Genomic DNA, 23463 nt, shown 5'->3' with positions numbered 1-23463 from the left:
GTAAATTATAGCGTTGTCAGTACTACTGCGACATGTTTTTTTATTAGCTAAGACTTGTTTATTGACACAGCAGAAAAGGCGCATTCTCTAAAAATTTCGCAAGTTTACATCAGTTGAAAATGCTTGGGCAGTTGGTGCTTCATTATAACCTATTCCTTCAAAATTTTGGATGCAAAACCTACGCTGAAATATTATTTACCACTTTGATGCAATTTGGCCGAGTAGCAATAAGATCATATCTGGTGTTCTGTTCGATAGCGTGCCATCTGTAAGTATCCATCCACAAGCAAGTTGGGCCTATTGGATCATGGATTTAAAGACGTTGTCATCGAAATAAAACTATCCAATTTCTTCTTTGATATAGAGCTAGTTCACTCGTTGCCTAGACCTATTTAGTTAAGGCTGTCTGTAAAATTTACCAAACGCATCAATTGTGTCCCTGATAACGTGCGTCGATTTTGGATTGTCAAATATGATTACAGTAGATCTGTTATTAGCTTGCAGTTCTCCTTTGTTCTCATGCGTAGATGTGATAGAATCCTCCCATTGCTATAGCTTCTAACTGAATTTAGGAACGTGATTCGATTATAAATTATTTATAATAATCGATTATTAAGGGATGTAACGGATTGTCAATATAAACAGACAGATCTCACTAGTATTTATACATTTGTGACACATGTTACAAGACGTAGTTCTCCATGATATACTGTACTATTGCAAACACGTTATTGAGATTAGCGTTTGACGCTAATCTGTCCTATAAAAAAACTACAAAAACTGTAGAACAAACAATAGCTATAAGACAATGTTTGGTACATGATATTTCATATTCATGATTTGAGATCATTTAGAGACTATGTGCAAAAATAAAAATTCAAAGAATGTATCCATAAGTGAAATTTGATTAAAGATGAGAGATAAAATTTATGGTGATAATCGCAGATTTTTTAAAACCAGGGAAGAACGTTCCAAGATAAAAAAATAAATTCTACCACCGATAAAGCAAGATTAAAAGTTAAATGATTAAAATAAAGAGCAGAAAATCTGTATGTGAAAGTAAAAACCGACAGAAAAGATTTATATACAGTCTAAGGAGTTGGAGATATAGGTTGGTAGCGTTGTTTGCTAAGACCAAATAATCCAAATCTCCTGCACAAATAAATTGAGAATAAAATAATGATAGTTAAAGCAACAGGAATCAAACCCAAATAAAGCCATTTGTAGTTTCCATTACCTAAATCCGGAGAGGGTTTAGGTACCGATGGTAAGCTGGCAAAGTCATTATTAAAGAAAGCAGTAATCAAGGTCTTCATTTCATTAGGATGATCGTATGGAACCATGTGACTAGCTTCAACTATGCGAGCAAAGGTCAGGTTCCGGGAACTAACATAGGAGCCCGATGGTTGATCAGAATAGCCCGGAAGATAAAATGGTTGAGCAGATTGATTTTGAAAACCAACAGCACCATTCCACTCCAGTGATCGGGTTAATTTTTCGCCAGATAAATAATTACAAAGAAAGTCATTTTCGCCGTAAAACAACAAAATAGGAACCGTAGATACAAGGTCCTGGATTAACTTAGATGAGGACTCAATCCCTTCACGAGCATATTGTAGGGCAACGTCGTCATTACATTCTTCCCAATCATGAACCTTTTCGAGGTTAACGTTTAAGGAAGTCATCGCTTCACGAGTCTGACAATGTTAGTAAAAGATATATTATCATATAATTATAAACATACACTTAAAAATTCAGTAAGATAGGAAAGATCGTAAGGCCAGTCCATTCCACAAGTAGGATATGTCGATTCTAAGCTAATGTCATACATGTTCATACATGCTTTCCCAGGTTCCTTTGACACCATGTATAAAATATCGCCAAGAAAACTTTCGCACTTAGATAAATCACCAGATCCGGAACCTATCTTGTCAAAAGCAAGTAAACATTCCGCCCAAGAATGATGTAAATATTGACCCAGCTCTGATTCAAAATCAACCATGCCTTTTTCTACCAAATAATTTAGGTATGTTTCATAATGAGAAAGTGGGTTAATCCATCCATTTCCGATTGCAAGGCCTCCCAAGTTAACAAGATTTTTTTCTTTCAACTTTGCAGCGATATGGGGAATGTATTGACCAGCAAATGATTCTCCGGCGATAAACCATTCATCATTTGCTCTTTCTGGGAACTCCTCCAAGAATTTCTCAAAGAAAATAGAAAAATCATTGGCCATTTTCTCATTGTTAGATTGAAAATCCTTAGCCAGAGAGTATGAATACCCTGTGCCTAGGGGTTGGTCTACGAAAAGCAAATTACCCAATTCGTCCCAGCGTCCAGGGTTCAATTGGAATGTATTATTGTCATCAAGACGGAATGGTCCAACTTCCATCAGCGAGCCGTCTTCTGAAGAGCAGCCAGGACCTCCATTTAACCAAAGAATCTTTTATCAAATTAGTAATTTGTATAATATATAATTTAATTTAAAAACATTCACTTGAAATACTTACAGAACGATGTTCGTATTCGGGTTTTACGGATTCAAACATCCAGAAAAACAAATCACCATCCAGCTGATCCGTTTGATTTAAGTGTCCAGCATGCATTCTTCCCTCATAATCAACAGGCTCATTAGGAAATGCTTTTACAAGATATTGTTCATGAATTCTAGAATCAGCAAGTGTGTTGCCAATAACACCTGCAGTTAAAAGGACTATTTTCAGTAACTTCGAAATCATGCTCTCACAATCAAATCGACAGTTTTCTATATGATCCCCAGATTGAATACAAAGGAATGGGGTCCGCAATTCGGATGATATTAGTCTGCTACTTTTTATCTATTCACAAATTGTTGGATTATTGTATTTCGCTATTTTATATAGCGAAACGTAACACAATTGTGCTTAATATCCCATCTAAGACATTAAGCTTAAGTAAACATGATATATAAATTTTAAATATACTACAGTTCAATCGCTAATACGATTTTTATAGATCCATAACTAACTGATATATAAGACCTAAGCTAAAGAAAAATATCCCATATGGAAAAGGAGTGAGAATAAACAACAAACGTAAAAAAAAAGAACAATAATGCTTTTTTTTGCAAAGGCACGTTGAAAAACAAAGAGAAAGGGAATATACAAAAATGGGGTCTGAACGGATATATGTTCTAGGATATAATGTAGCTTGGAAATAAAAACCTTAGGGTTGCTGACTAATAGTAGAAAAGTTACTTAGCTCTCTCAGTGCTGCCCCAGAAGAGATACTCTGTTGAGCAATTTTGACACCCTCTCTAAGAGATTCAGCCATTCCAGCAACATGAAGTAACGCTGCAGTATTCATCAACACATAATCCAAAATCGGATGATTAGCGTGCAGCATATTTGATAATAACTCCTCCAAAAGAATGGCGTTTGCAGATGGAGTGCCACTGGCTACACTGGAGAGAGGATGAGACTGAAGATGGAAAGACTCTGGAGTGTATACTTCATGAGTAATTGTTCCGTCACGAACAAGCCATGTATGCGTAGGTCCAGCGGGAGAGATTTCATCCAAACCCTCTTCACCACAAACAACTAATGATCGACCAGCTCCAAGTTTCAATAATGTCTTAGCAACAACTTCTCCTAACGAAAGCTTACTAACTCCGATAATACGAGCATAAGTAGGAATAGGATTTAACAGAGGGCCTACTAAATTAAATATAGTGGGAAGTCCCAGTTGTTTACGAATTGGGGCAACATTTTTTAAAGTAGGGTGACACATGGGGGCAAACAAAAATGAAAACTTGCATTGTTCAGTAATGGAAACGATATTTTTGGGAGTGACATTAAGAAGATCACAACCAAACGACATCAACAAATCAGCAGATCCACTGGCAGATGTAGAAGCTTTATTGCCATGTTTGCAGACCCAGAGACCTGCACCAGCAGCAACGATGGCAGAGGCAGTACTGACATTAAACGTGTTATGGCCATCACCACCCGTCCCAACGATATCGACAAATCTGGGAGAAACCATCTCGATATTAGCAATTGGCGTGGAGTAAGACTTTAAAATTTGAACTGTTTGCATCAGGATATCGGGAACTTCCTCGGCTTTGGTCAAATGAAGGCTCGCAAGGAAGGAAGCAGTTTCGACGGGTGAAGCCTTTCCAGTTAAAATTGCACGTAATGCCGCTTCATAGTTCTCTAGAGGAATAGCAGGACCTACCTTATCCAAATCGTGGATGGCCAGACGGACTTCGGGATTGAATGTATTTATCATTATTAGAAAATGCTTAGAATATTGGTTGTATGGATAAAAGGGCAACCAAAAAGTAATAATAAATAGATTGAACGAAGTTGACTTTTCTTTCGTATATTTCTATCAAATTAATATAAACGCGAAAGAGTATCTCAGATTCAAAACTGATGAAAGTGCAGAATGAATTTGCTAGCAAGAAATTGATTTTCGCTTGCAAACGTGAAATCGGTTTTTCTGATTTATTAAAAGCAGAAAAAAAGAAAGAAATAGGTGTAAAAATATGGATTTAATCTTTATTATACTAAAGATCAGAAAAATATGCTAAAAGTATGAGCAATAAGAGGTAGAATCCGAAGAACGGAATCTTTCGTCTTTTTAAGGTTACTTCTTAGTGGTTAAGAGAAGACGGCAAAGGGCGCGCAAGTAAACTGTTCAGCAATCTGCTAACATTCATACCAAAACCTAATTCATAAGTTGAATGCTCTGTAATTGATTCACTGAATGCCTAATTTCGGCAACGCCATTCAAAAGTTGGACCACGCAAGAAATTCAGCAATCATTGGAATATGACAATGATTTACGCACTTCATCAACCCGAACTGCAATTGGAATAACGATATGTTCAATAAAGTACTAGAAGGTTCACTATATTTAAACATGCAATTATATTTTTTGTAAAAAAATCCATGAATATAGTAAAAGAATGTAAGTGATTGAAGAGCTGAACAGGCATGCAAAATTCAGTAAGCTGCTTATAAGAATGTATAAGAACACATTACCCATTCATTATTGATCTTGCTTAAGCAGCCTTTCAAAATCCTCGATGAATCGAAGTGAGGAATCGTTTAATAAATGTCACCAAGGATTTTTTTTAAGCCTTGGTATAAAGCGGTGTCAGAATACTTTTATTTGTTGATGCAGTTCCTAATTACCATACTAGAAAAGTATTAAAATTCCGGGATACTGAATTTGGACCGTAATTGAATTTATTTGTCCATCCATCCAAAATGTATAATGATGCTTTAAATATCATAACCAAATTTTTCTGTTTATTTCAACCTTGCCTATTCCAACTGTCTTCTAATTCAATAATTGTTTTTAAAATTTCGTAATTTACCTACTTTAATAGATTTATTTATTCAATTTTTTTTTTGGTAAAATCCACTATTATTGAATTTATTTCGTTAAAAAGGAGAGAAACGATGGTTCTGTTGCTTACGCGAGGTTATTCTTGTAACGTTATAGGTATATATTCAAAATTTTGAAAGCTTTAATATACATAATAAATTTTACAAATTTTTTAAAATTAACACAATAATAGCTCCCTTCTTTATTGCACTGTCAAGCACTACTGACAATAAAAGATTATAGTTACTTCTGGCTCTTTTTAAATCATGTAAGAACTAAAAGAAAGTCTTACAGGTTTGGTACCAAAAAAATGATAACGTAGTACGAAAAGAGGGAAAAAATAGCAAAAAAAACTACGATAATTACTCGCTTGTTTATACATAAATTCTTTTGTTTTTCTCACCTTCCTTCGTGAATGCTTTATTCTGCTACCCTGCAAATTAGGTAGCGAAACGTCACTTCGTTAACAAACCCCATGAACTTCTGCGACTGAACATGTTTATAGCCATATTGCCTTGTGAGCAAGAGCCGATATTAATATCGGAAGGGTTTGATTTGATTTGATATTTCCCATTTTATTTTTTTTGGAAAAAAATTAATTTACAAGCCAATTGTTGTAAAATAGGACCGGACTTCTTTGTCGAACACTGTTAATTCTTGGCCCAACTAACTGAATCATTTCATTGTTCGTTTGCATTCTATTTTTGGTTTATTAAAATTCAACTTAGTCAATTTTCACGTATAACCTTTATCATTATCTTAAATTGTTCAAAAGCTTTGTGCTCTCACCTTTTTTGCTCACTTAAAAGTTTTATTCAAATAAATAAATAGCGATTATGCTGAAATTATTTCTATCTACCCCAAGGACACTTCCCAATTCAAGGTTCCTTTTGCTTCGACGTTTACAGCCCCTTGGTTTGAGGTATAGAAGTGATGCATCTTCACTTCATCTGTTTACGCCTACCTGGAGAGATCATGCTACTAATACAATAATAAAATTTGTTCCGCAACAAGTAGCTTATGTTGTTGAACGCATGGGCCGCTTTAGTAGGTAAGCCAAGCTCGAAACAATGTGTTTTTAAAAAAAAAATCGAATGAAGAAAAAAACTCACTTTAATTTGATGAGCTAAGTTACTAACCGATCTAGAATATTGACCCCTGGTGTTGCATTTCTTGCTCCAATTATTGATAAAATTGCTTATATTCACTCCTTAAAAGAAAGAGCGCTTGAAATCCCGACTCAATCTGCCATTACATTAGACAATGTTTCTTTAGGCTTAGATGGAGTCTTGTATATTCAAGTGTATGATCCCTATAAGGCAAGTTACGGCGTGGAAGATGCTGATTATGCCATATCTCAACTTGCTCAAACTACAATGAGAAGCGAAATTGGTCGATTAACTTTGGATCATGTCTTACGCGAGCGTCAATCACTGAACATTCATATAACAGATGCTATCAACAAGGCAGCTGAAAGTTGGGGAATACGTTGTTTACGGCATGAAATACGCGATATTCGACCCCCTGAAAGCGTGGTCATGGCGATGCATCAACAAGTTTCCGCAGAGAGACAAAAGCGTGCAGAAATTTTAGAATCTGAAGGAAAAAGACAAGCCGCAATCAATGTTGCTGAGGGTGACAAACAAGCAGAAATTTTAGACTCGGAAGGTCAAAAAATAAAAACTATTAATTCCGCCTTGGCAGAAGCTCAAGCAATTCGTGAAAAGTAAGCTTTATTTTCATATGAATATATTACTCACATTTTTAGGGCTTCTGCTACTGCTTCTGGCATTGCTGTATTAGCTGACAGTATCAAGAAGCAAGAACACGGTTTGGAAGCCGTTAGTTTATACATTGCTCAGCAGTATATTACGAATTTCGGGAAATTGGCCAAAGCTTCCAACAGTATGATTGTTCCTGCATCAACGAGCGATGTATCTGGTATGGTTGCTCAAGCCTTGTCTATTTTTAAACAAGTTTCTAAAACTACCGCTCCTGATAAATCGACTCCGAAAGAATTGCATACTGACGAGAAGTAATAAACATTAAGAGTTAATGAGGAATTCTGAATACACCATAACTAACCATTCAATATCTGCCTTACCGTTATAAAAATAATTATCATGATGTGGAAAATGAACTAAATTGTTTTCACTAATCTATAAATAAAATCAATAGTTGATGAAGATTGAAATAACAAGCTTTGGGCGTGCGTCGTCAAACAAAATCTATCATTAAATGTAGAAGACGTGAATGAATAGTATACAAAACATTAAGAGCCAATAAAACAAGTAAAAAAAACTTACAAATTAGAAATTTGAAGCGTATGTGATTTGTGGAGTTCCCTCCGAGTCTTTTGAAACTAAATTACTATCGAGATCTTCGTTGTTATTGTTCTGATCTTTGTTAGCAAGCAAACGAGGTCCCCAAATCCTAGCAATAACCATCACAATAGCAAGAAGAAACACAGAACCAACCACAACACCCACCAAAATACCTATGAGAGCTTTCACACCTCCATAGGGTGTGTAAGTCTGAGGAACGAGAGACGCAATGCCACTTTGTGCAGCAATAGTTGAAGCAAGCGACGTGTATTGAAATATCGTCGTAACATATGTAGTCGGTTGAATGGTAACGTACTCTGTCACAACAGATACCTGCTGATGAATAGAATTATTGGTGCTGGAAGAAATAATTTCATTTGATGCTGAAACATCTGAAGCTGTAATCACTGACGTGCCTGAACTAGAACTGGTCGAAGTAGAGGAAGGTGATGAGGAGGAGGTCGATGGTTGACTATCATGGCTGGTGGATATAGAAGAAGAACTTGAGCTCGAAGAAGTTGAGGCCCTTCGGTATAAACTAGGAAATACGGTGCTCAATGTACCATAGTTTATACTGACACTGGCAGATGGTGCAAAAGTTCTAGGAGTAGCCCCATCCACCACTAGATAACTTATGGCAGTAAAAATTGAAATCAAAAGAAAAGACCGGATGTTCATTGATTTAAAAGAAGTTATCGAGTTACCCTCACACAAATAAAAAGTTTTAATGATTAACTAGAAAATATTTCTAACAATGCAAAAGGAGTTTTAAAAATGGAAAGCGCAATAAATAGCAAAATGAATCAAGGGTGTAGAAATCAAGCTACACTATGTTTGTTATGCAAAAAACGAGAACGATAGTGATGAATTAGGGTAGATAGTATTTACCAGATGAAAATAAAAGAGAAAAGATCACTCAAGAGATATACCTCTGAAAGAAAAGCCTTAGTCGAAGTTCGTGATATTTTGGTTACACTTGAATCTCTCACCGAACAAGCAAAGACTTACATTAATTCTGAATACTAACCATTTCAAGTCCTTAAACAATACCATATATTAGAGGGTTAACTGAAAGAATAAAAATTAATAAGAAATTTAATTAACCAGTATATGATAGCGGAATTAAAGTAGCGAGCCTTTTACATGGTGTTCAATAAGCCTATTCACCGATTAATTTACCGAGGGTCACCGAGTTCACCGTCATTTGCTAGCCATTTCCTACGTCCACAAATAGGTATGGGGTGCGCGCATACCACTCAACTACCAACTTGAGAAGTTTCCTATTTTTGGTACAACTTGTTAGGAAGCGGTCCACGCGCTTATCTTTTCATATTTTAGGTATGATTTATTACTTTGCATTAAATAAAAGATGAAAGTTCATCCGCTTGCGAATTCCTTGAGCTCGTTGTTGTGTCTGATCTCAAAATACCAATAATGTGCTGAAATGTTTTACATATTTATTAACCTAAATAGAGATAGTTATTCACAATGAGTGTCGAGTGTAGTGGAGAGTTGTTTTTCTATCCTCCTTTTACGACTATGTCGAAGGAGCTCATCTCCGTCCATAATCCCAATCCCGAGCCTGTCATTTTCAAGGTGAAGACTACTGCTCCCAAGCACTACTGTGTTCGTCCCAACTCAGGAAAAATTGAACCAAAATCTACGGTGAACGTACAAGGTTTGTAATTTATTTACTCTGGAGCGAACCACCTATCTATCTGTTCACATTTATTTTTTTGTAGTCTTTTTTATGTCTTTCAAATGTTTTTATATTTAGATAAGATATAAATACATTTTGGACTTTTAAAAGTTGTGATATTATATTTTATTCTTTTAAAGTTTGTTGTTTTTCGCTCTTCTTTTTTTGGAATAAACTACTATCATCTTTTTTTTTTATCTTTACGTGCCTCTAGTGTTTTTCTATTATCTTGGCTAACATATATTCTAGTTTTGCTTCAAGCTATGAAGGAGGAGCCTGCTCCTGACTTTAAATGTCGTGACAAGTTTTTAATTCAAAGTATGGCTATCGGTGATGCTGATACCAGTAATGTCGAAAATTATCACGAGTTTTGGACTGAAATGGAAAAACAAGGCCGTTCCATTTTTGATCGTAAAATCCGCTGTGTTTATTCAACTAAGCAACCTCCTCAATCCGCTGATAAACAGGTTGAGAACACTAGTACTTCTAACCCCCCTGTTTCTGTTGAAGGTTCCGAAAACTTAGCATCTTCTGTCGGCGGCCCTACGGCGGTTGGTGTGTCTTTGGATGAAGCTCAAAATGACTTCAATGGAGCAAAGGATCATTTAAGCAATGGTGTTAATACTGTTGTTCCAGATAGTACCTTCCGCTCTACTTTCGAAAGTGCACAAATTCCCGACGCCAGTGTAGTTCAAACCGTTGTTACTGATGCTGACAATGGTGCTGCTTCTGTCAAAGATACCATTGTGACAGCCGAAAGTGCTTCTTCCAAAGGAGCCGATGTTGCTAGATCGAAGGTACAAGATATTATTGATAATGAAATTCCAAAGCCTTCAGAAAGCCCTCGTCGCTCTGTTTCTTCGACTCCACCAGTCCACCCCCCTCCTCCCGTCCCCCAAAATTTATCAGCTGTCAATGAAGAATTTGATACTAAGAAGAATGATTTCGATTCTAAACTTCCTGAATCTACCCCTGCCGTTGAAAAAGTTTCTGAAAATCTCGGATCTGAAACTCGTGAATCTTTACAAGGGGCAAAACCTGCTGCAGGTGCTCATAGTTCCGACAACGCCTTGGAACAAATCAAGCCCTCTTATTCAGCTGACCCTTCGAGTTCCACTGGTGCTTCTTTAACCGAATCTCCAGGAATTCCTCCCAATATTGTTATCATTCTTTGCCTGATTTTCTTCCTTATTGGCTATCTTTTCTTTTAAAATGTAAAGCGTAGATATGTTTAATAAGAAGTGTAAAATCTTCTCCCTAAGTTAATGGCTCTTGATTTTATTACTTTATATGGCCTTTGCTAAGCAAGGTTTTAGGTTGACGTTTGTTGAATTTGTTTGCTCTTCACAACGATAGGGTACTTTTTAGCGCGTTTATCTGGCTTTGGAGATAATTTCCAAATGTCGTTATTTATGTCGACGTCTCATGTTATCTACTTTTTACTCGCAAGAAAAGTTGTAGTCCTCTTATGGTTACCAGACATTCATTCTTACCAGTTCACAAACGTAAATGTGTCTTTAAATACATTACAGCTTCTTATAGTGAATACAATAACATTAATTTATATAAAATAATTTTTTTTGGAAAGAACAATATTAAAATGTGTTAGCTTTTTAGGGCATACGACATTGTGGAATGTTCAAACATTAATGCAAAAAATCAATGAAATTTAAGTGAGTAGGGATATGGCTTTTGTTCTTTGAACTACCTTTTAAAATTAAAGGAGATTTTAAACACTTATTTCGAGAATAATTCCTTCGCAATTTGCGAACTTACAGGATTATGGTAGGAACGAAATATGTTTGCCTTATAAGGGTGTTCAGCTCCATCGTAAATATAAAGACGTTTCATTCTCCTATCCCAAAGCTTATTTCTTGGAAGCATTCCACCAACTGCTCTTCTCAACAAATCCTTGTGCCCCCGTTTCGCAGCCATTTCTTCCATCGTCCACTCTTTAAGATGACCAGGCTGACCCGAATGTGAATAATATTTATGATTTTCGAGTTTTCGACCAGAAATCCCAATTTCAGAACAGTCAGTGACTACTACGACATCTCCACAGTCTGCTGCAGGGTGATAAATGGGTTTGTGCTTGCCCATAAGAGTAGTTGCAATTTGGGAAGCCAGCCTACCTAGAGGAACATTTTTTGCAGAAACATGATGCCAAACTTTGGCGTAAGCCAATGCTGTCTGATATTGTTAGTAAAAGAAACTGTCAAACTAATTTCATACTTGTCCATTCAACGTTGACATCGCGTTGAGATTTCTATATCATAAAATCCTCAGTTCCTTCTGATTTTTCTCTTAAAGCGACAGTACAATATCAGTGGTTTCTAATAAAAGAGAAGTAGGAAAATTGCTCAAATAATGTTTCCTCAAGCTTGTAGGTGTGGGTAAATATTGGATGCTAAGCAACTGTAGTAAGGTAACTGTTACCTACAAAATTTCTATTTTTCAAAAATGTTGTTTTATTTATTATTTCTTAAATATTGATTTTTCAATTCATAATACGAACCTCCTTTACTAATCATGATAAAGCTAATAGCTATTGCTTCAAAAAATACCATTTGTATATATTAGAAAAAATAAGGCAATGAACGATACAATGATAAAACTAATTTTTGATAAGCCCAAAGAATCACAGTAAATTGCAATAATATACAATTAACGCTTGATTACGAATTTTCCGTCTCAGGACCAGATTCATGCTGAATGTTTTCAATTTGACTCAACAGCTGAACCATTGTTAAGCCTTCCGGACCATACAAATATCGCTTGCTATACAAGTAGCTGCTTATCGACAATGGACGGAATTGTAAATATCTTTGCAATTCATGGAGGAGTATAGAGGACTCTTCATGGCCTATAAATTCCGCTAATTCATCAATGGTTTGTGGATGTTGAATATTCTGAACTCGTAAGAGACCCATCAAAAAGATTTGTATAAAGTTAATTTGATGTCCATCTAAATATTCAAACAAGAGAAGTTCTTTAGCAATAAAGCTTTCCACTTTCTTTAATAAAGATGCGCTAGAAGCTAGTTGGATAGGAGTGGGTATTTGATATTGCCTATGTGATGAAAGCGAGGGATTTTCATAGCTTTTCCATGCCTTTTGATAGATGAAACGTCGTACGCGTAGCAAATCGGCCAATCTGTCAGTGTTTTCGCTGGAGGAAAATGAAGGCTGCCGTAGTAATTGTCGTGAAATCGAATACTGATTTGACCCCAAAGATTGAGTATACCACTTCTTATACAAACTTGACCCATGAAATCCATAAAACACACAATCTACGTGTCTCTTACAGATGGGACATGTCAAGGATTGATCCATCCAGCGACATATGCAAGAATAATCGAACTGGTCATGCCCACATGGAGATAGCTGTGCCCGAAGACCATCTTTTTGTAAACATATAACGCAATCTCGACGAAGGTAGCGAGAATTTGACGAGTTTTTACGTACAAGGAATTGCTTTTTCATTCTTCTTCTAAAATTTAATAACTTGTTATATTGTATTTATGCACTAAATTAATTGATGTGTATGAAACCGCATGAATGGCAGAATGTCAAGTTATCTTGTCATCAAAAAACATTGTGTGCTTATTCTTCTTAATGGAAAATTATTCAAGTCATAATTTGCAAGACTTGTTGAATTTTTTAAGGTGAATTTTCACAATCGTCGTCTTACACTAGATGTAGGCTAAGTTATGAGAACAATTAACAATTCGCAGTTACTAAACTGAATCTCTTCTGTACGCTCTTCGTAACGTTAACTTAGCTTAACGCGGTTAATGCTATATGCATAATACAAACAAAGAAGTACATGTTAATGTTAGCAGAACTACACTAGCTATGATACAGTACGTTGCGTATCACTATATGTCATATGCTAAGATATTACTTAAGATTCGTTTGCTGATAGATGCGGATAAATTGCTTTTCTGCATACATAAATAAATTGCTAAAAACTATTAGAAAGATTGTAAATAGAGCTACCACTGAACCTCGTTCCTCAGCTCAGTTATTAGCTATATCGGTGACCGATACTAATAGACTTCTTATAACAATAAATATACATTGTTAGTTAAATATTGCATACCGCTATATTGTAGGTCGCTAGAGAAACGTACCGCAATTTTTCGTATCGTTAAACAGATACCGAACTGCGTAGTCAACAGTTAAAAAATATAACGAAGTAACCTGTATTGCACTGTACAGAAACTTTTAGGTAAGTAGAGAGGCTAAAGTCCTCGAGAAATAAGAAAGTATAAGCGGGTTTAGCTAAAAAACTTAGCATCTTTTGTTCATCTGAATGCCTTTTCGCTCTTTAAACTACCGTGGAAAACCCTAATCTCTAGATTTAAAATTTGGAATGTACTTGTTTATAGTTGAAACAGCTACGTATCTTTGATTTCAATATTTGCCTTTTAAGATTATTGCTTAAAAGAATTGTTTAGAGCGAACTCGATTTTGCATTCTCCAAAACAAAATGAACTGCATATAATACCGCGGTACCGAGGCAACAACTTCTACTTCATATAAGTTCTAAGAGTTAGTCAAAATGTAATGCTGATTGCAAGTTCACATGACTAATTTAGACGGCTTGAGATATTTACTTAAATAAACAAAAATTTATGGGCTTATTGTTTTTCTGTTTTCGGGTTCGTCTTGCTCACTTGAAAACATTATTTAATAAATTCATAGTCAATAAAAATGGATATACTTTGTATAACAATATTTGTTACTACATTTTATGCTGAACATTGGTGTGATAAAATTCATGGAGGTAGCGGTTACTTCGCTGGTTAGCTTGATCCTATTACATAACTACGGTTTACGATAGTATATCTCACTAACATTTAATTTCACTAGCTGTCTTTCGTGAATTTTCCTATTACTTTACCTGTGTATATTGTCGTTCCTAACATTCTTCCTTCTTAAATTAATTGATAAATAACTTGCCAAGTAGCATTGCCAACGACATCTACTAATTCATACTCTTGCTCAATTTCTTCAAATTCTCTTGTTTTTGTTGCCATATTTTTTTAAAATGATTAATATAGTCGTTTTAGGGAGTATGAATACCGATCTCGTAATGCGTACAAAGATATGTCCCTCAGGTGGTGAGACGATTCATGGAGAACCAGATGGCTTCAGTACAGGAAATGGTGGGAAAGGAGCTAATCAAGCTGTAGCTGTTGCTAGGCTATCAAATCCGGCTGATACGAAAGTATCTATGTTGGGATGCGTAGGTGATGATGCCTTTGGGGTGGAAATGTTGTCCGGATTGAAGAAAGACGGCGTAAATGTAGATAATGTCAAAAAGATTGAAAACAAGTCCACAGGTGTTGCCATGATTATTGTCGAAGAAACGGGAGAAAACAGAATTTTGCTTTCTGAGGGTGCGAACGGTAATGTTGATACTGCGTTTGTGAAGGCCATGGAGCAAAGAATATCAACATGTAATCTTCTAATTATGCAATTAGAAATTCCTTTAGAAGCAGTGGAAATTGCATTGCAGATCGCTCACAAACATGGTGTCGATGTTTTGATGAATCCAGCACCAGCGATTCCGCTTAGTCATGACATGATATCTTATTGTGCCTATCTTGTACCTAACGAACATGAAGCTGCCATTCTCTTAAATCAAGCAGACTCACCTGCTACGTTGGAAAATGTGGATGCATATGCTTCTAAGTTACTAAGCTTCGGTGTCCGTAAAGCCGTAATTATAACCCTTGGTAGCCAAGGTGCTTACTATAAGTCTGCGAACGGAGAATCTGCTTTGGTCTCAGCATGCAAAGTGAAAGCCGTTGACACGACTGCCGCTGGCGATACCTTCATTGGTGCCTTTTCTAATTCAATTGCACACGGACAGCCACTTAAGGACTCACTGGAATTTGCTGCTAAATGTAGTGCTATTACTGTACAGAGAAAGGGAGCTGCAAGTTCTATTCCTTCCTTACTTGAAGTCGATGGTTCCTTTAACCTAAAAAAGAATACATAGCCTCTGGCTTTTACGCGTTACCTTACAAAGGGAAGAAAAAAGCATAATTCGATTTTAGATTTCTACACATTCTTATCTCATATAACTTCATCAACTCTTTTTCAGTATTGAACATAAACTTGCATGTTGCTCAAGTTAATGAGAACAAAAGGTATCTCTTACGAATAATAAAGGTTATAGCATAAAATATGATTCGTTTGTTAATAAGAGGGAAGTGAAATAAACGCCTTGACTTTTGTAGAAAGAGTAATTACCATCAAACAAGATGTTTGATTCATTAAACAATCTGCTCTAATTCTGAGGTGTAACTCAGTAATTGACGAATACTCGAAATTGTGTGCTTGCTAGCAGTGGGAGGAAGCTCCAATTCGTCTTCCTCATCAATAAGCATACCATCCTCCGTCTCCAAAGCATTGGCCTCTTTGGGAAAGTATATTACACCGTCTCTAATATCCCAGCCTCGTTCTTCAGCAAGTTTTTCGGTTTCCTTAGTGTTTTCCAGGTACAGCAAACTTGTTGCATTAGATAAGGGGATTTCTGAATACACTTTCTCGGCACAAGTCGCAATTTCGTTTCGAACCATACTCATAACAATTTTCATAAAATAACTAAACTCAGGAAAGTTACAGGATCGAATCATGGATGCTACCTTATCAAATGCACCTTCCATTACATTTTGTTCTAGAGAAATAACCCATTCTACGTACGGATCTCTTTCAAATAACGATTTGTCAGGAACGGATTCCAAGGCTGTGTGAAATTCAGCGATACGATTTTCAGATAATAGATACAACAAATTTAATCCTGTAACAAGTCCCATCCTTGATGAAGGGACAAGGGAATCATGATAAAAAGGAATTACTTGGCTAGCATACCTTGCAAACGATTCAATATCACAAGTTTGAATCGAGACAAGTACACCGTATTCAAATACATTTCCTATAAGGAAGATTAGAGGTCTGTTCTTAGATAACTATACAAATAACATACTGGCAAAACTAGCTTTCTCTTTATCGCTAGTAGGGACGAAGAGGTTCTGCTTAGCAAGTTCGACTTTCAGTTTCAGAAGTTCCTTTTTACAAGCATTCCAATCCTTTCTGTCATAAAGATCTGCTAAATGGTTCAAGTCTAATGTACTCATATTGATGTGTATTGAGAGTGTAATAAGTTGGAACTTTTAAGAGAGCTGTAGAAACAACACCTCTTGCCATGCATCTCAGAATAGTCATCAATAACGAACACACTATAAAGGTTTACCAGCAAAAATTAAAGCTCCTTACGGATTTTGACGTTGTTTTATTAGATTCATTATATCACTTAAGCAATTGTAACATAGTATTCACTCACAATAATTGCTGTAGTTGCGTTAACTCTCTTTATCCTTTAAACTAAAGAATATGCCGGATCTTTGGTCAGAAAGTATATTAGAAGGCAGAAAATTGAGTATTTATCATCTTAAAAGTACTTTAGAGAAATGTCCATTTCTATTTGGTCAAAGTAAGAAGTCTAAGGATTTTCAATTTGGGAGTCATCTTTTTTTGGTAGAGGAACAAAATGTATTTATTTTTGGCATGGAATGCATAGTTTACGAAAAAAACAAAGAGTTTATAGTATTTGTATCTAAAGCAGATTCTACCGGATTCGGCAGCAAAGGGGTATCTTGTAACTCTCTTGCTTTTTGCTGCTTAGTGACACTTATTGACGGTCTTAGAAAACAAGGAGCCGAAAATGTAACTTTGACTCTGTTTGCGATTGCTCAAGGTCAATATTTATTTCCTGAGTCGGTGGACAATGGACAAAAGCATGTGCTGAATGATTCTGGTTTGTTACGCTGGTGGGTAAATTGTTTGGAAAAACTCAGGAAGTATTATACTGACAGTGAAGCACCAAACGATTCCGAAAAGCAAAAGAATTCCACATTACTTCCTAAGGCTTATTTATTTGTTCCTGGACTTGAAAATATTCGTTCGTACTTACCCAATCGTCATTGGATTGAAAGCAACGCTATAACAACTGGAAAAGCAGTTGAAGAATTACCAAGATTTCCAGATGACCCAAAATGTAGGTATTTATGCGAGCTTCAAGATGAGAAAAGTGACATGTCCGTTGAAGAGTTTTGGGATACGCTGACTTATAGACAAGAGTGCTCCTCAGGTAAACTAGTTGGCTTTTTCACATTACAGCTACAGTTCTATCAAACAAGAGAATTTATTGCTAAAGATAATTTTGGTGATTCTGGTGTAATGATTCCAGCTAAATTATACAGAGTCACTTACGATACTTTATTGAAGCATCCATTTGGCTCTTTATCTGATGCACAGTCGTCAACAGAAAAGTTTCTTAGTAACACACTTTCCGCTGTACAAAATTTAAAGGATTTTCATTATAAGCGCTACAAGCTAGATATATGTGGGTTGGCAAAACGTGATGATCGTAAAAATCACAACCATTCGAAACCTGCTACGCAAGCCAATATTCTACAGCCACGAAAAAAAGTGAAAAAATAAAGGACTTTAAGTTCGTTGAAAATTTTTAATAATCCCAATCAATCCTCTCATGTAGATTTTTAGAGAAAGTTTTTGTTTAATATTGAAATTGACACTTTTCGTCAGTATTGCAAATAAATTAATAAACAACAAATATCTAAAATTAATAAAAAGCTAAATTAATGAGAGTGAAACTCAGGGGGAGTTAGTAAAAATAACTATATCAAAAAACCAAAACTAAGTAGAAATATCAGACTGACTAATAAGACATTCGACTATCCATTCAGGATCAACGACCGGACAATTAGTTTCATCTACAATGTTTCCATCCATCGTAAGTATCAAATCACACTCCAAATGTGCAACATTTGGTCTAATTTCAACGTCAGCACCCAATGCCAACGCGTGATAGACATGAGCCAAAGCTTTTTGACCCTGCTCTGTATTTTCAATCTTTTTCTGCCAAGATTTTGCTTCAGGTATAATAAATAAAATCTTTTTTCCAAATAAAGGACCCTTCCTTGCCAAAAGTCTGTCATATAAAGAATCAGTGGTATCAAAAGGTTCTATCCGTTGGGAAAGTGTACAATCTAGACGGTGTGAATAGCCAGATGCCAATAAATAAGGAGAAAAATCAACAACTCTGTTCATTTTTAAGCACTGTTTAATAAATTGAGGATGGACACACGGGATATTAAAAGCTAGAGCTTCTAAATATTTAACCTTTCTAGAAAATGTGTCAGATACAACGAAAGCTTGATTCCACGATTTACTTCGCTTTTGAGGTTTCAAATGGCGTAACTTTTTTTGTTTGCTTTTAAACGGGTCATTAAACAAAGGGCGTAAGCCTGTATCAAGAACTAATCCTCCATGATCCTGAACTACAGTTTCCAATGCACTTCGGTCATAGGCATCCTCATGCACGGGACCGCTGAATGCAAACACGCAATCGTCAAAGATGAGCTGATTACTTTCTGAATCCAAGTTCTTCTTGACAAAGGAAGAATCCCTTTCTTTCAAAGAAGAGCGGTTTCTCTGAGAATCATGTGAAGGAAGAAATGATGTTTCCTCAAACTTCATATCTTTTAAAGTAGAAAAACTGAGGTCTCTTCCTTGAAACCGCCGAATGTTCACAGGAGCAACATAAATAGTAGAAATGGGAACCGTAACCTCAATTTCTCCGTGTGCCAAAATAACCATGTCGTTGTTTAGAGCGTCCACTGCTATAAGGGATAATTGCTCATTAGTAGATCGAAATGTTTTCACAACAGTATGCTTGATTTTTCCTAATCTTGTGGATTGTACAACGTCTCCTTTTTTCAAAAAAAATCTCTTAATTTGATTTGAATTAACCGTGCTCATAGTTGCATCATCAAATTGAACCTTATACATGATGGAACTTGTTACGGCTGAATGTACGGGTGCGACAAGAGTTGCTGGGTAGTAAAAAGAGGGATATCCTTTAAAAAAAGCGAGTACACGGTTTTTAAAAGACCTTCTTGAATTCGGTGATTGGGAAGGTTTTAATGGCTTAATAGAAGCCCTAGTGAATAAACTATCAATTTTAGGAGTATCCAGGCTTAGGCTGTCAGACCTTGAGATAGCTTGATTATTAACCGATTTTCTCAGCCGTTTGTTTACAAAAATTGAGCTCACTTGACTAGACTGATCTATTACAGTCGACGGTGAAGCACTTGTTTCATATGAAGAAATCACATTAAATGGATTAGGAAAGTTTTCATCATTAATGTTTTTAGTTTTTTTTGAAAACTTGGTTTCCGTATTATCAACTTTTTCAGACGAGGGCTCAGTAAAGCTAAATTTTCGTTTATATTGTTTTTCGGATGTCTCTGGTAAAAAAGCAGGAGGAGTGGACTCTACTCGACCATAAAGAACGGGAGACCCTAGAGAAGTCGCCAGTCGAGTAGGTGTAGTCTCTACTTGACCGCTTTCTGTCTCATTTTCCATCTCATCCAAAGTGTAATCGTAAAACTTTGTCCTATGTTGAGCTACGGTTTCAGGTACAAGGACTTCTCCAACGGTTTCTAAGTTTTTCTCATTTTGAGAAACTGACAAAGGTGTATCTTTTAAAGTTGAAAGAGTTGATGGTAATAGAGAAGTAAATGGGGAAAGAATTTGGGAAGAATTAGATACATTCTGAGGAGTCAACAGCTTTTCATGGTCCGATATAACTGATTGACGATCGTATAAGCGTTTTAACACTGTATGTGTCTGCTTGGGTGAATAAGGCGACGATATCACCTTACGAGAATCATGTTGAATAAGTTCATCATCCGAAATGTCCTGGGAACTCTGTTTTGCAAAAGCAGCTTGACTAGGTACTTCAAACAACTGCGTAAGACTTAGCTCCTCAACAGCACCATTGTTATTCACATCCTTAGAATAACTAAACTCCTTATTAGAATTATCATTACTCCTAGGAGGGGAAGGATTAATTGAAGCATTCACTTTTGAATAATTGTTACGAGAAATTGCTGCTTGTGCTCCAAATACACGTTGAGAATTTATGTCAAGGCCAAATCCTTTATGCAAAGAGGTATCATTCACCTCCATAATATTGTTAAACTTTCAAACAAAATATTGAAAACATCTAAAATACCTCACAATTGTCAGAACTACAAATTTAACCAGGGCTTAACCCAAATTTCGATTTATCTGTTGTAAGCTCTGCATAAGTAACACGTTGCACCGTTACTTTATATGAAAGCAGTTAAGAACGTTTAGTTACAACACCAGCTATTTGGCTAATCATATATATATATATATTAATATGGAAATGAAGGGCTCAAGGTAGAAAAACTTATTTTCTAATTTTATTAATAATTGTTTGACCTGATGTACAAACTACAGCATGTTTCCACTTTTATTAATACGTTCGATAGGAGATTTATGTTGTTAGAATCAGTAATGTTGAAGAAGTAATTTTAAATTTGAGTTTTGAACTTTTCATCTTGACTTTTTGAAACAATCATAGAAAATAGATTTTGCTTGTTTAATGATATTTCTAAAAAAAGAATGTCAAATATAGTTTCAGGTTATATTGCTAACATTCATATCTTATTCGTAGTGGAGCCAACATACATTCGAATTCCTAATGAGTGATAACTATCGTTTATATACTTTATTAAAACTTAACAGCTGTCTACGGCCATACCTAGGCGAAAACACCAGTTCCCGTCCGATCACTGCAGTTAAGCGTCTGAGGGCCTCGTTAGTACTATGGTTGGAGACAACATGGGAATCCGGGGTGCTGTAGGCTCCTTCTTTATTATTGCTATTTAATTACTACTATTTTGTTTGAGTTGACTATCCGCATACATTGTTTATATGATTTTTTTTCATGCAAATGAAGACAAGCAGATAGACGTTATAAAGCGATTATGATTGTAATGAGCAAGTCTAAATTTGCTCAAGAGAAAGAATGTAACAAGCCATAGCTCAAAAAAGCAATTACATTTACTACGCTTTATTTTTTTAACAATATATATTACTAAATGTAACGGATGACACCGAGGTCGGGTAGCGTAGTTGGTTATTGCGCACGACTGTTAATCGTGAGGTCGAGGGTTCGAGTCCCTCCCTGACCGTTTTATGACCACTTTTTTGGCTGTTTACAAAAGTAAAATCGTTAGATTTGAAATTCAATGATATTGCGCAAAAATTGAATGTGACTACACGTCAATACTTTAACCATTTACAGTTGGCTACTTTCTAGCTTTAGTAAATCATTTCAATACTGTTCAACTTTCTAACTTATTAAGAATAGATGTTGGTATTATGTATTTGACATTACATATCCTACATTTTACCAACTGTTTTGGAAATAAAACATATTTTGTAAAACAACAATAATCAATATAAAGCATAAATAATAATGAAGTATGAAGTAGAGATACTTCGGGAGTGCAACTTCTCATTTTTAGTCGTCCTAATGTAATTCATCCTTGGCGCTCGCAGTTCATATTCATGAACATACATTGCATTTATAAATCTTAAGTGTTTAGGAAAGATAAGCATTGTATGCAAGAAAAATAAAGATTGCCTATTTCCTAAAACAAATATTTCATATATGAGAAAAAATGAAACTGTACCAATAAACATTCTGTAAAGAGCATTTTGAGCGAGCAACATTGTATTGTGTACTCCAACTTACTCTTACTCATTTTGGTAAGAGGACAAATCCTACCATGAAAGCATTTTAATTCCTCCATATTTATTTAAAAAAAAAAAAAAGAACGCCAGTAATGCTCAATTTAAAAACTTTTAATACGAATCGTCAGTGAATTATAAAGAAACGATTCAACGGATAATATTTTAAATAGAAATTTTTGATATACGACGAATTACTTAATCGAAGACATTACTCAGAACCATTATTCCTGCTCACGAAGCGAGCAATTGCTTTAAGAAATTGCAGAGCACCTCCCTCATTAGGATTGGCAGATTCGTCGAGTGAGAGACCAAGTGCTGAAATAATGTTTACACCACCAGGAGAATTTAAAGCTTGAGAAAAGCTTCTCAAAGCTTGAGCATATTGAGGACTACTAACAATAGCCAAAACCCCCTCCAAATTATTTGGGGTATCAGGAGGCATGTAAGGCATGAGTCGATCAATAACACCTTCTTGGCATAAAAGATCGGTTAAATTCGAAGGTTTGAGGATTTCGCAAAGATCGACTGTACTACCTCCAAATCCAGCCTGAGCAGAAATTGTAGCCAATAGATTCCTCACAGCTTCCGATGAATTAATTTCATCGCTGTTCGGGGCTCCAATCTCGGAGCTCTCTTTTGAAGATTCAGTTGGTTGAGCAATAGGTTCCGATTGCTCAACAGTATCCACTTCCATCATATCAGAAACCGTTGCAACATCAGAGCGGGCCGGATCTAATAAATCTTGATCCTTAATGTAGCTGTTAATTCTTTCAGCGTAAGAAGTATCGTTATCGTCTGAGGCTTCTTGCATCCAGTAAAATAGGCTATGAGCGCTAGAAGGATATTTGAGCATGTAAGCTCTCCCAGTGGTACATTCCGTAACTTTTTCAAATGTACACTCAGAAGAAAATACAATTATATCCTAAACTTGGTTAGTATCGACTAGAACTTTTAATGTGTTACAGGTGGTATTGAAAGTGATACTTACATCCTCGGGATTTTCAAGATCATTCCTTTTTGCCCATTGAAAATGAATTAATCCATAGGCGTCCCGATTCATGACTATATAACTGTGATTTGTTAGCTATCATACATAATATGCGAGCATACCCTTTTTCTGGGTCAGCACGTAAAAGCTTTGTTCCTGGAACTCTGCGAAGCTTTCCTGCTTTGAAAGTTATCAACGACATTATCCCAATCGCAAACTGCTTAAACTGCGAAATGCAAAAGACAGGTTGTATGTACTGTGTCGAAACCACGAAGCTCTAGCTTTCGTTGTAGTTCGTTGCGTTGTTTAACAATAACGTTTGATTACACTGCAAAAATCCTATCCTTGAAACAAACATAGCTTAATTTGGGTAGTATGATAGCTTCGAGGAAAAATAAATATAACTTA

General features: G+C 35.8%; 12 protein-coding genes, 13 long non-coding RNA genes and 2 other non-coding genes across 27 annotated transcripts, besides 3 other annotated features; 15 read left to right on the top strand and 12 right to left on the bottom strand.

The window, feature by feature from the left end:
* Nucleotides 1-33: part of an LONG TERMINAL REPEAT that runs on past the window's edge.
* Nucleotides 34-154: 121 nt separating this feature from the next.
* Nucleotides 155-1667, top strand: SPOM_SPNCRNA.6502. The gene has a single exon (NR_195850.1). It is a non-coding gene; the product is annotated as a non-coding RNA (long non-coding RNA).
* kex1 (serine carboxypeptidase) lies at nucleotides 787-2805 on the bottom strand. Its single transcript, NM_001023778.3, has 3 exons — nucleotides 2511-2805; nucleotides 1745-2443; nucleotides 787-1697 (listed from the first exon to the last, which is right to left on the bottom strand). The coding sequence occupies exons 1-3, from the start codon at nucleotides 2736-2738 to the stop codon at nucleotides 1092-1094; spliced, it is 1533 nt and encodes a 510-aa protein (NP_596758.1). The 5' UTR covers nucleotides 2739-2805; the 3' UTR covers nucleotides 787-1091.
* On the top strand, nucleotides 2382-2748 carry SPOM_SPNCRNA.6501. The gene has a single exon (NR_195849.1). It is a non-coding gene; the product is annotated as a non-coding RNA (long non-coding RNA).
* Nucleotides 2806-2939: 134 nt separating the features above from the next.
* trp4 (phosphoribosylanthranilate transferase Trp4) lies at nucleotides 2940-4641 on the bottom strand. Its single transcript, NM_001023777.3, has one exon. The coding sequence runs from the start codon at nucleotides 4267-4269 to the stop codon at nucleotides 3205-3207; it is 1065 nt and encodes a 354-aa protein (NP_596757.1). The 5' UTR covers nucleotides 4270-4641; the 3' UTR covers nucleotides 2940-3204.
* An 11-nt stretch (nucleotides 4642-4652) lies between these two features.
* SPOM_SPNCRNA.1681 lies at nucleotides 4653-5394 on the top strand. Its single transcript, NR_150578.1, has one exon. It is a non-coding gene; the product is annotated as a non-coding RNA (long non-coding RNA).
* SPOM_SPNCRNA.6500 lies at nucleotides 5243-5503 on the bottom strand. Its single transcript, NR_195848.1, has one exon. It is a non-coding gene; the product is annotated as a non-coding RNA (long non-coding RNA).
* A 374-nt stretch (nucleotides 5504-5877) lies between these two features.
* SPOM_SPBC16G5.07C (prohibitin) lies at nucleotides 5878-7603 on the top strand. The gene is made up of 3 exons (NM_001023776.3): nucleotides 5878-6427; nucleotides 6524-7102; nucleotides 7145-7603. Exons 1-3 carry the CDS (start codon nucleotides 6213-6215, stop codon nucleotides 7413-7415), a joined length of 1065 nt encoding a protein of 354 aa, NP_596756.1. The 5' UTR covers nucleotides 5878-6212; the 3' UTR covers nucleotides 7416-7603.
* SPOM_SPBC16G5.06 (uncharacterized protein) lies at nucleotides 6173-8815 on the bottom strand. The gene has a single exon (NM_001023775.3). It carries the CDS (start codon nucleotides 8376-8378, stop codon nucleotides 7686-7688), a length of 693 nt encoding a protein of 230 aa, NP_596755.1. The 5' UTR covers nucleotides 8379-8815; the 3' UTR covers nucleotides 6173-7685.
* SPOM_SPNCRNA.6499 lies at nucleotides 7822-8398 on the top strand. The gene has a single exon (NR_195847.1). It is a non-coding gene; the product is annotated as a non-coding RNA (long non-coding RNA).
* Nucleotides 8816-8958: 143 nt separating the features above from the next.
* scs2 (VAP family protein) lies at nucleotides 8959-10968 on the top strand. The gene is made up of 3 exons (NM_001355837.2): nucleotides 8959-9038; nucleotides 9174-9378; nucleotides 9649-10968. Exons 2-3 carry the CDS (start codon nucleotides 9189-9191, stop codon nucleotides 10608-10610), a joined length of 1152 nt encoding a protein of 383 aa, NP_001342726.1. The 5' UTR covers nucleotides 8959-9038; nucleotides 9174-9188; the 3' UTR covers nucleotides 10611-10968.
* Nucleotides 10051-10274, bottom strand: SPOM_SPNCRNA.6498. Its single transcript, NR_195846.1, has one exon. It is a non-coding gene; the product is annotated as a non-coding RNA (long non-coding RNA).
* On the bottom strand, nucleotides 10939-11782 carry mrpl23 (mitochondrial 54S ribosomal protein uL13m). Its single transcript, NM_001023773.3, has 2 exons — nucleotides 11632-11782; nucleotides 10939-11589 (listed from the first exon to the last, which is right to left on the bottom strand). Exons 1-2 carry the CDS (start codon nucleotides 11650-11652, stop codon nucleotides 11137-11139), a joined length of 474 nt encoding a protein of 157 aa, NP_596753.1. The 5' UTR covers nucleotides 11653-11782; the 3' UTR covers nucleotides 10939-11136.
* A 77-nt stretch (nucleotides 11783-11859) lies between these two features.
* On the bottom strand, nucleotides 11860-13108 carry mrz1 (ubiquitin-protein ligase E3). The gene has a single exon (NM_001023772.3). It carries the CDS (start codon nucleotides 12879-12881, stop codon nucleotides 12075-12077), a length of 807 nt encoding a protein of 268 aa, NP_596752.1. The 5' UTR covers nucleotides 12882-13108; the 3' UTR covers nucleotides 11860-12074.
* On the top strand, nucleotides 11969-12825 carry SPOM_SPNCRNA.6497. Its single transcript, NR_195845.1, has one exon. It is a non-coding gene; the product is annotated as a non-coding RNA (long non-coding RNA).
* Nucleotides 12934-13416, top strand: SPOM_SPNCRNA.6496. Its single transcript, NR_195844.1, has one exon. It is a non-coding gene; the product is annotated as a non-coding RNA (long non-coding RNA).
* Nucleotides 13232-13578: an LONG TERMINAL REPEAT.
* Nucleotides 13579-13652: 74 nt separating this feature from the next.
* SPOM_SPNCRNA.6495 lies at nucleotides 13653-14037 on the top strand. The gene has a single exon (NR_195843.1). It is a non-coding gene; the product is annotated as a non-coding RNA (long non-coding RNA).
* A 218-nt stretch (nucleotides 14038-14255) lies between these two features.
* On the top strand, nucleotides 14256-15562 carry rbk1 (ribokinase). The gene has a single exon (NM_001023771.3). It carries the CDS (start codon nucleotides 14452-14454, stop codon nucleotides 15406-15408), a length of 957 nt encoding a protein of 318 aa, NP_596751.1. The 5' UTR covers nucleotides 14256-14451; the 3' UTR covers nucleotides 15409-15562.
* SPOM_SPNCRNA.6494 lies at nucleotides 14283-15425 on the bottom strand. Its single transcript, NR_195842.1, has one exon. It is a non-coding gene; the product is annotated as a non-coding RNA (long non-coding RNA).
* rpn12 (19S proteasome regulatory subunit Rpn12) lies at nucleotides 15438-16578 on the bottom strand. Its single transcript, NM_001023770.3, has 2 exons — nucleotides 16399-16578; nucleotides 15438-16347 (listed from the first exon to the last, which is right to left on the bottom strand). The coding sequence occupies exons 1-2, from the start codon at nucleotides 16547-16549 to the stop codon at nucleotides 15686-15688; spliced, it is 813 nt and encodes a 270-aa protein (NP_596750.2). The 5' UTR covers nucleotides 16550-16578; the 3' UTR covers nucleotides 15438-15685.
* Nucleotides 16547-17835, bottom strand: SPOM_SPNCRNA.1680. Its single transcript, NR_150577.1, has one exon. It is a non-coding gene; the product is annotated as a non-coding RNA, possible alternative UTR (long non-coding RNA).
* On the top strand, nucleotides 16794-18069 carry rtt109 (histone lysine acetyltransferase Rtt109). Its single transcript, NM_001023769.3, has one exon. The coding sequence runs from the start codon at nucleotides 16806-16808 to the stop codon at nucleotides 17913-17915; it is 1110 nt and encodes a 369-aa protein (NP_596749.1). The 5' UTR covers nucleotides 16794-16805; the 3' UTR covers nucleotides 17916-18069.
* crb2 (DNA repair protein) lies at nucleotides 17978-20588 on the bottom strand. Its single transcript, NM_001023768.3, has one exon. The coding sequence runs from the start codon at nucleotides 20466-20468 to the stop codon at nucleotides 18132-18134; it is 2337 nt and encodes a 778-aa protein (NP_596748.1). The 5' UTR covers nucleotides 20469-20588; the 3' UTR covers nucleotides 17978-18131.
* SPOM_SPNCRNA.6493 lies at nucleotides 18705-19527 on the top strand. The gene has a single exon (NR_195841.1). It is a non-coding gene; the product is annotated as a non-coding RNA (long non-coding RNA).
* On the top strand, nucleotides 19696-20893 carry SPOM_SPNCRNA.6492. Its single transcript, NR_195840.1, has one exon. It is a non-coding gene; the product is annotated as a non-coding RNA (long non-coding RNA).
* Nucleotides 20894-20943: 50 nt separating this feature from the next.
* Nucleotides 20944-21289: a sequence feature (RNA overlapping with rRNA (SPOM_SPNCRNA.6491) was converted to a misc_feature.).
* SPOM_SPRRNA.38 lies at nucleotides 21055-21195 on the top strand. The gene has a single exon (NR_151424.1). It is a non-coding gene; the product is annotated as a 5S ribosomal RNA (ribosomal RNA).
* A 139-nt stretch (nucleotides 21290-21428) lies between the features above and the next one.
* Nucleotides 21429-21502, top strand: SPOM_SPBTRNAASN.04. Its single transcript has one exon. It is a non-coding gene; the product is annotated as a tRNA-Asn (tRNA).
* A 151-nt stretch (nucleotides 21503-21653) lies between these two features.
* On the bottom strand, nucleotides 21654-23292 carry rpn1301 (proteasome regulatory subunit rpn1301). The gene is made up of 3 exons (NM_001023767.3): nucleotides 23178-23292; nucleotides 23056-23137; nucleotides 21654-22989 (listed from the first exon to the last, which is right to left on the bottom strand). The coding sequence occupies exons 1-3, from the start codon at nucleotides 23255-23257 to the stop codon at nucleotides 22276-22278; spliced, it is 876 nt and encodes a 291-aa protein (NP_596747.1). The 5' UTR covers nucleotides 23258-23292; the 3' UTR covers nucleotides 21654-22275.
* Between the last annotated feature and the right edge of the window lie 171 nt (nucleotides 23293-23463).

This window comes from Schizosaccharomyces pombe, assembly GCF_000002945.2.
Source record: "Schizosaccharomyces pombe strain 972h- genome assembly, chromosome: II".
NCBI lineage: Eukaryota > Fungi > Ascomycota > Schizosaccharomycetes > Schizosaccharomycetales > Schizosaccharomycetaceae > Schizosaccharomyces > Schizosaccharomyces pombe.
The sequence above is the reverse complement of the archived record's forward strand: the minus strand, read 5'-3'. Positions and strand labels throughout refer to the sequence as shown.

What these genes read in the sequence shown, in the direction of transcription:
- kex1 (NM_001023778.3), bottom strand. Translation starts at nt 2,738, where the DNA reads ATGATTTCGAAGTTACTGAAAATAGTCCTTTTAACTGCAGGTGTTATT. An exon ending in CCGAATACGAACATCGTTCT is followed by an intron (nt 2,444 to 2,510) that starts GTAAGTATTTCA and finishes ATTTGATAAAAG; the next exon opens with ATTCTTTGGTTAAATGGAGG. An exon ending in ATCTTACTGAATTTTTAAGT is followed by an intron (nt 1,698 to 1,744) that starts GTATGTTTATAA and finishes TAACATTGTCAG; the next exon opens with ACTCGTGAAGCGATGACTTC.
- trp4 (NM_001023777.3), bottom strand. Translation starts at nt 4,269, where the DNA reads ATGATAAATACATTCAATCCCGAAGTCCGTCTGGCCATCCACGATTTG.
- SPOM_SPBC16G5.07C (NM_001023776.3), top strand. Translation starts at nt 6,213, where the DNA reads ATGCTGAAATTATTTCTATCTACCCCAAGGACACTTCCCAATTCAAGG. An exon ending in CGCATGGGCCGCTTTAGTAG is followed by an intron (nt 6,428 to 6,523) that starts GTAAGCCAAGCT and finishes TAACCGATCTAG; the next exon opens with AATATTGACCCCTGGTGTTG. An exon ending in GCTCAAGCAATTCGTGAAAA is followed by an intron (nt 7,103 to 7,144) that starts GTAAGCTTTATT and finishes TCACATTTTTAG; the next exon opens with GGCTTCTGCTACTGCTTCTG.
- SPOM_SPBC16G5.06 (NM_001023775.3), bottom strand. Translation starts at nt 8,378, where the DNA reads ATGAACATCCGGTCTTTTCTTTTGATTTCAATTTTTACTGCCATAAGT.
- scs2 (NM_001355837.2), top strand. Translation starts at nt 9,189, where the DNA reads ATGAGTGTCGAGTGTAGTGGAGAGTTGTTTTTCTATCCTCCTTTTACG. An exon ending in ATCTACGGTGAACGTACAAG is followed by an intron (nt 9,379 to 9,648) that starts GTTTGTAATTTA and finishes CATATATTCTAG; the next exon opens with TTTTGCTTCAAGCTATGAAG.
- mrpl23 (NM_001023773.3), bottom strand. Translation starts at nt 11,652, where the DNA reads ATGTCAACGTTGAATGGACAA. An exon ending in TGTCAACGTTGAATGGACAA is followed by an intron (nt 11,590 to 11,631) that starts GTATGAAATTAG and finishes TAACAATATCAG; the next exon opens with ACAGCATTGGCTTACGCCAA.
- mrz1 (NM_001023772.3), bottom strand. Translation starts at nt 12,881, where the DNA reads ATGAAAAAGCAATTCCTTGTACGTAAAAACTCGTCAAATTCTCGCTAC.
- rbk1 (NM_001023771.3), top strand. Translation starts at nt 14,452, where the DNA reads ATGATTAATATAGTCGTTTTAGGGAGTATGAATACCGATCTCGTAATG.
- rpn12 (NM_001023770.3), bottom strand. Translation starts at nt 16,549, where the DNA reads ATGAGTACATTAGACTTGAACCATTTAGCAGATCTTTATGACAGAAAG. An exon ending in AGAGAAAGCTAGTTTTGCCA is followed by an intron (nt 16,348 to 16,398) that starts GTATGTTATTTG and finishes TCTTCCTTATAG; the next exon opens with GAAATGTATTTGAATACGGT.
- rtt109 (NM_001023769.3), top strand. Translation starts at nt 16,806, where the DNA reads ATGCCGGATCTTTGGTCAGAAAGTATATTAGAAGGCAGAAAATTGAGT.
- crb2 (NM_001023768.3), bottom strand. Translation starts at nt 20,468, where the DNA reads ATGGAGGTGAATGATACCTCTTTGCATAAAGGATTTGGCCTTGACATA.
- rpn1301 (NM_001023767.3), bottom strand. Translation starts at nt 23,257, where the DNA reads ATGTCGTTGATAACTTTCAAAGCAGGAAAGCTTCGCAGAGTTCCAGGA. An exon ending in CGTGCTGACCCAGAAAAAGG is followed by an intron (nt 23,138 to 23,177) that starts GTATGCTCGCAT and finishes AACAAATCACAG; the next exon opens with TTATATAGTCATGAATCGGG. An exon ending in ATCTTGAAAATCCCGAGGAT is followed by an intron (nt 22,990 to 23,055) that starts GTAAGTATCACT and finishes AACCAAGTTTAG; the next exon opens with GATATAATTGTATTTTCTTC.